Genomic DNA, 6712 nt, shown 5'->3' on the forward strand with positions numbered 1-6712 from the left:
GGCAGCAGGCCCAAGCACGCTCCCTTGGGGGACACCTAGGATCGCTCTTCTTCTCCATGAACTGCAGCGCACTGGCGGGGCCTGGACTGACACCCTGCATCCCCTCCCCATCACTGTCCATCCTTCCTCTGCCAAGCGCCATCCCACTGTGCTCTGGCCGCCGCAGGTGCCTGTAACATCTCTGCAGTCACACCAACACCTCTCCCTTCGGGGACACCCAGAGATGAGATGTCAGGCATCCCTCTCCTCCTGGCGAGCTGGACCAAAACCAACAGGTGGGCTCGAAGGGGACAGGCAGACATCGCAGCTGCGCGTGCTGCCCTCAGAGCAGGCAGAGCCCTGCCTGCACAACTGCCAAGGGCTTGAGCCCCTTGTACCCCAGCCCACAGCAGGGAGCGGCGGTGGAGGAGGATCTTGCACTGCCCCTCTGTGGCCACCACGGGAGGTGCAGGTGGCCCCAAAACCCATCCGGGTGCCTCAGGGCCCGGGTGGAGAGTCCTCACTCCAGCAGAGCCCGAGAGACAGTCAGAGGGATCCGCGCTGCCTGTCCCCAAAGAGGTGCTCACCCCATGCCAGGTCATTTGGGGGCTGCCACAGACCCCTCAGAGCGGCTTGGTGACCCCAGTCCTGCCCCACTTTCCCAAGACGCCCCAGTCCTGCACTCAGTCCCCATCCTGTGCTATCTCTCATGGGGCCAGATCCTAGCACAGAGCCCCCAGGGTCCTCAGGGGGCACAGCCCGAGCCCACACGAAGGAGGAGACGAGGCAGCGCTGCTGTTTGGGCATCCGCATTTATTACATGGCTGGGGCAAGCCTGGGGCTGCCACTCGCCTGGGCCCCTCCGGTCAAAGGCAAATGACCTGTCCTCCTTAAATATTGGTTATAAAACAAATTTCTTTTTTTCCTTTTTCTTTTTCTTAAAAACCCCATCTCTCTCTCTCGCTCTCCATACTTTTTTTGTCTTTTGTATTTTGAGTATAAAAGTGGGGGCGGGTGCTCCGCCTCGCCTGCCGCTACCTCCGCAGGCTGCGCTGTGCCTGCCGCAGCAGCGTGTCGAAGTCCAGGGAGTCAAACTTGCTCTTGACGGGGGCTGGGTCAAAATCCTCCCGGTTTGAGTCTGGAAGACACAGGGAGAGGCTGCCGTGAGCCATGGGGACACTGACACTGTTCTGACCATCCCTGCAGCAACTCCTTCGCATCTCGCTTCACGTGCTGACCTCCAGATCCAGAGCTGGTCTGATGAATGACTGGACCTGGCCTCCATCATGGTGCTGGAGGGATGGGGAGCCCCCGTCCAACCTCACCTCGGGGCAGGACTATCCCTGGACGTGGCCTTGCCCAGCTGAGCCTGACTGACCCCAAGGATGGGGACCCCTACACCTCTGGGAAGGAAAGATGACCCAGGGTGCCACCCCCCCAACTTGGGGGCCACACAACTCACCCAAATCAGCATAGTTCCTCCTGCAGAACTGCCGACGGCCACCGAAGCACAGGTCGAAGGGCTGCTCGTCTGGACGCCGCAGCTTGTGCCCGCTCTCAATGGCAGCAAAGGCTTCCTCGGCATAGCGGTAGGTGACAAAGCCATAGTTGTCCCTAGAGCCAGAGGAGAAGAAAGGAGATCAACAGCAATGCAGTATGTTTGTCCCCCTTTGGTCTGCACCATCCCCCTGAGGAACGGTAAAAGGGCCGAGAGGAGCCATCCCTGGGGAGGGGCAGCCCCACGTCCCTGCAGCTCTTACCCCTCGGAGCGGAAGTGCAGGGTGCATTCCTCAATGTCCCCGAACACAGAGAAGCGGTGCCGCAGCTCCGACCGTGTCATCCTGCTGGGGATCTTGCCAATGAACACAACTCTCCGCTCCTCCTGCAGGAAGGGATGCACCGTCATGTCAGATGGGAATGGGGGGACTCTGCATCTCTCAGCCCTCCCGGTGAGCAGGACCCCTTGCACTGAGCACCCTCCTGGCAGCACCACCCATCACACCATGCCCTGGCCAAAGCCTCCCAGCAATGCTGCCTGCAAGACTGCAAAAGCCCATGGCTTTCTGAAGTGATGGAGGGGCTAGGGACCCCCAAATCTCCAGCCCCAGCTTCCCACCCATCCAACACTCACTATTGCACGTTCCTTCTGGAGGATCCTCTGCCTTTGGTAGTGATCCTGTGCATCATAACTGTATCTGGCAGGGCAGAAATCGGACATGTAAACTACAAGGTCATGGGGGTGCCAGAAAACCATGATCTTGGACACAACTGAGATACTGAAGGAGTGGGTCCGCACCTGCCTGGGACACAGGAGGCCGGGAGATGGGTTGGGGGAGCTCACACCCCTGCAGGGTGGCCACACTCACCTTCTCCGCCTGTTACTCCTCCTGCGGGGCGATGGGGAGCGGGACTGGCTGCGGGATGTGGACCTGGATGAGTAGGAGGATGCTGATGACGAGGATGAGGACCTGTCCCGGGACCTGCCACACGACCCACAGCTGGAGCGGGAGGAGGAGCTGTGGGAACATCTTGAGCGGTACCTGGGAGAAGGAGAGAGACATCTCAGTGCTGAGCCCTCCCCATGCCCAGCACCACAAGACTGGAGAAGAAAAAGACCTCCATCCTCCCTGAGGTACCCAGCACCCAACTTGGACAGGACACATCCCCAGGATGAGATGGGCTATGAAAACCTCTGCCCAAGTTTGTCAGGGAAGTAACAACACTACAGAGATATTGCTCCGCTTGGATCCAAACACCGCAGGCTCACAACAGGCACAGCCTCTGAAAAGCAAGAAATGGTTACGGGGCAAACATGCAGTACATGGCTGTGACCAGCCAAGGGCCCAGGAGGGACAAGGACTGCCGTGCTGAGCCCCACATGGTGCACAAGATGACACTGGAGCCATCACATCCACGTTGCATTTAACAGCCATGTGCATGGAGACTGTACATGCCTCCAACCACACCAAGGGCCATGGCATGCACTGGGAGAGGGCTGGGCTTCTGTGCCTGCAGCCTCCCGCCTGCAAGAGCTTCTCTGGCAAGGCCAGGCAAAGCTTAAGGACAGCAGGACTGAAGCCCCTCTGGCATCAAGCTGTGTTGCCTCCAGCCAGCAGCAGGGTCCCTCTCTAAACATGCTGCCCACGGGCAGTCCCCACCACAGGCAAAGGCAGGCCTTGAGTGGGGTGTGCTGCCTGGTACTGCCACATGTTCTCCTGGAGGACAGCAGGTCAGGATGGCACAGTCCATGGGGACATTTCCCAGCACAGGACCAGCTACATTTGCTGGAAAGATAAGCCAGACAGGGCAAGTCCCCCGACCTGCACATCCCTGGGACATGGCACTATACACATGCCCTGTCCAGCTCCAGCCTCCACACCTACTGGCCACCGATGGAGGGGCCTTGGTTGGACAAGCCTTTCATGCCCTGTGACCTGGGATGTCTCCAGAACTGGTTGAACACCCAGGGAAGGGTGGAGGAGGGATCTGGATGAGGGATCCCTTGCCAACTCCAGCGCCTCTCACCCCAGCTGGGACAGGCTGTGTGTCACTCAGATCCACAAGGTCTCCAAAAGAAACGTGTCCCACAGAGACCAAGCCGCCCCACTTTCCTATGCAGCCACCTCCATAAGAAGCACGGGGAGCCCCTGAGGCAGCCAAGCCAGACAGGTTTTTCTCTGCTTGCCTCCAGCAGCTCCCTGGGGGGCTCCACTGTGGCTCCTCTCATTTCTACGCCTAGGGCTGCACCAGCACCACAGCAAAAACACCAATACCTGCAATAACACCCCAGAAAAAGCATCCAAAAGCAAAGGTGCAGCCAAGGACTCATACCTTGGTGTTTCAGAAGTAAGGAAGCCTGGCTCAGTGGTGGCTTTTCAGGCACACCTGCCCAGACATGAGGTTCAGCCAGACACTCACTGGCAGGGGGTGGCAGCAGCTCCCCCACTCTCTGCGAGCCAGGCACCACATCAGAAGGACCACAAGTACAAAAAGATCAAATACAGCCAACAAGAAGGTCCATAAAGAGATGTCTGGGCACCCTCACAAAAGATCAGCCACCAACTGCCCAAAGAGTAAGCAGACAGATGCTCCACCGCTTACCTTCGCCACCGCTTGGGTGGTGGAGAGAGTGACCGTGACCGGGATCGGGAGGATGAGGATGAAGATGAAGATGAGGACCCGCTAGCTCCATCTGAACTGGAGCTGAAAGAACGGCTGGCACGGCTCCGGCCAGCCCTCCAGCTGCCGGCAGAGGGGCTGGGCGAGTCCCGGGGTCTCCGGTAGCAGCGCAGGGACCTCTTGGCAGCAGCACGGCTGGGCTGGGCACTAGGAGTCCGCATCTCCTGGTCCCGGCAGGGGGATGCAGCTGGAGACAGGAGCACCGAGGTGGGGGGGCTGCTGCACCCAGCGGTGGCCTTACTGGGGACGCTAGTCCGATAATCCAGGGGAGCTAGGGAGGCTGTCCCCAGGGACTCCTGGCTGGACGCCACGGTGGTGGTGGGAGCTGGTGGGGTGGACTTGGGCTGGTCCAGCGTCCGTTTGGTTAAGGAGGAGATGGGTTTGATAGTGATGTCCCGGTGGTGTTTGACGTTCCAGCGGGAGCCACCCTCGGCAGGGGGCTGTGTGCCAGGGCTGCTGTTGCTCTCCGTCCGTGCTGCACCCAGGATGCAGTAGTCATGGTCTCCCGAGCAGACGTGGCTGGGGGCTGAGCTGGGGGGGGCCGGCGCTGGACTCTTCCCCTGGAGCTTGCTTGGGGGCAGCGGCTTGGCTTTCATCAGCTTGGCTGTCTTCTGGGGCCCTTCCTGGGGCACGGACCCAGGTGACTTGGCCTTGGCCAGCAGCGAGACAGCAGGCAATGGCTTCCAGAGCTGGTGGGGGGGCGTCGCTGGGGGGGTGAGGCCTGCGAGAGCACCAGAGAGCTTTCAAGAGCAGCCTGCCCTGCTGCAACCCGCCCAGCCCAGGCTCCCTCCCAGCCCAGCTCCCCTCAAGCCCCGGTGTCTCCCCCAGCCAGGACACGGTGGGCTCCCCTGCCTCGCCCCGGGCATTACCTGCCACGTTGGCCAGCTCAGAGGCCTGCAGGCCATCTGGGGGCTTCCTGTCCTGCTGGGTCTCGGGCCTGAGAAGGGGAAAGGAGCTTTGTCAAATGCAGCAGCCAAAGCCCAGCCCCAGTCCCCACGCCTGGACACCCACCCGAGTTGTCCCACCAGCCAGGCCAGTGGGACAGAGGATCTGAGAGAGCTGCAAGGATGGAACTTGCACAGCCCAGTCATGCCCATCACCACTTCCCCCAATTTTTCCCTCCTCAGTGCCAGCTCCGGCCCCCAGTCCAGCAAGGAGCTCAGCACCTTCTGGGCCGGTGGACACAGCCCAAGCGCAGTTGGGACCCTGCCAGGACTGAGAGATGCCCCATGCCCCCACTGGAGGCAGGGCTCAGCCCTCTGCCGGGCTCCATCCTGGGTTTGGTTTTGGTACTCACCCGGAGCTCCCTGCTGGCCGCCTGTCCTCAGGGGGCTGCAGGGGAACCTCCTCCTTCTTGGCTGAAAAGAGAGCGGGTGGGTGAGGGTGGTGGGAAGCTGGGGCAGGAGGGCAGGGGACGGACCCCGTATATGAGGGGACATGCAGAGCACCCCAGACACAGCCAAGGAGAGGCTTCACAGCACCTGAAACCCCCCTCCCTGCACACCCCCTTTCCCTCCTGTGCTCTCACCCCCTCGGCTGCCGCAGGGACCCCCAGCCGCTTTCACAGGCCAAGTAGGAAATGGGGGCAGAGACCCCCCCCCCCCCCAAACAAAGCACCGGGGCAGGGTAACACCAGCCCACAGGCAGCAGCGTCCCGGCCCCCCAGTCCCACCCCACCACAGGAAGTACAGGCAGCCCAGGGAGGCCAGCGTAGTACGGAGGAAGCTCCGCGGGGGACAGCACGCCGTATCCGCACCTTCAGATTTCTCGAACTGCTCCAGCAGGCTGGACAGGTCGGTGGCTTCGATCCCTGGGCCAGGGAGAGAGCAGAGCAAGTCAGGTCAGCCAAAACCCTCCCGGCACCACAGGGATGCACCCCAGCCCCATCCTCCCCGGGCGACAGGACAAGCGCTGGGGAGGAGAAGCAGCGGCAGAGCCTTGCAGCAGTTCCACGTCTCCCGCAGCGAGAACAGGAGCACCTGGCTCCACAGCCCCAGGAGGGACCAGTTTGGGCACAGCCAGCCCAGACCATCCACTGGAGGCCACGTCCTGGCAGAGCGCTGGGAACAGACTGCAAGCCTGAGGGAGCAGCTTTGCCACCCTTGCCCCCAGAAGTGCCAGGAACCGGTCCCGCTACCCGGGCTGCCGGCAGCACCGTAGCCTCGCCGGCTGGCGACACTCAGCCCAGTGCCCCGCAGCCCTCCCACTCACCGATCTCACTGATGAAGGCTTGCACGATGTCCTTGCTGCTGTCGCTGGGCTGCGCCGGGCTGAGGAGCGGCTGGTGCCTCCACGGCCGCGCGGTGGGTGCCTTGGTGGGCAGGCTGCTCTCTCGACCTGCTTTCGGTGGTGGTGCCACAGCCCAGCTGGTAGATTTTTGGCTGGGCGTCTCCTGCCCTGCAGCCGTCTCAGGCTCCGGCAGGGCTTTCTCCACTGACCCCTTGCCTGACCCTGCAGTCTCCTCCGTGGGGTGGGTGCCAGGGGACTCTCCGACAGGGCCAGCAGCAGGGGACACCTCTGCAGGGACACAGACAGCAGCTGTGGCTGCCTTTGG

The 6712-nt window shown here is 61.8% G+C and overlaps 1 protein-coding gene across 1 annotated transcript in view; it reads right to left on the reverse strand.

The window, feature by feature from the left end:
- Nucleotides 1-775: 775 nt before the first annotated feature.
- The window catches only part of PPRC1 (peroxisome proliferator-activated receptor gamma, coactivator-related 1), a 9722-nt gene continuing 3785 nt past the window's right edge, over nucleotides 776-6712 (reverse strand). Inside the window, exons 5-14 of the mRNA XM_009894247.1 lie at nucleotides 6370-6706; nucleotides 5831-5968; nucleotides 5456-5516; nucleotides 5028-5095; nucleotides 4081-4879; nucleotides 2346-2519; nucleotides 2111-2174; nucleotides 1740-1861; nucleotides 1442-1593; nucleotides 776-1117 (exon numbers count right to left, since the gene is read on the reverse strand). Coding sequence (XP_009892549.1) covers nucleotides 1014-1117; nucleotides 1442-1593; nucleotides 1740-1861; nucleotides 2111-2174; nucleotides 2346-2519; nucleotides 4081-4879; nucleotides 5028-5095; nucleotides 5456-5516; nucleotides 5831-5968; nucleotides 6370-6706 — 2019 coding nt within the window. The 3' untranslated portion in view covers nucleotides 776-1013. The remainder of the gene's footprint in view (nucleotides 1118-1441; nucleotides 1594-1739; nucleotides 1862-2110; nucleotides 2175-2345; nucleotides 2520-4080; nucleotides 4880-5027; nucleotides 5096-5455; nucleotides 5517-5830; nucleotides 5969-6369; nucleotides 6707-6712) is intronic.

Source organism: Charadrius vociferus, unplaced genomic scaffold (assembly GCF_000708025.1).
Source record: "Charadrius vociferus isolate BGI_N301 unplaced genomic scaffold, ASM70802v2 scaffold711, whole genome shotgun sequence".
In the NCBI taxonomy this organism is placed as follows: Eukaryota; Metazoa; Chordata; class Aves; order Charadriiformes; family Charadriidae; genus Charadrius; species Charadrius vociferus.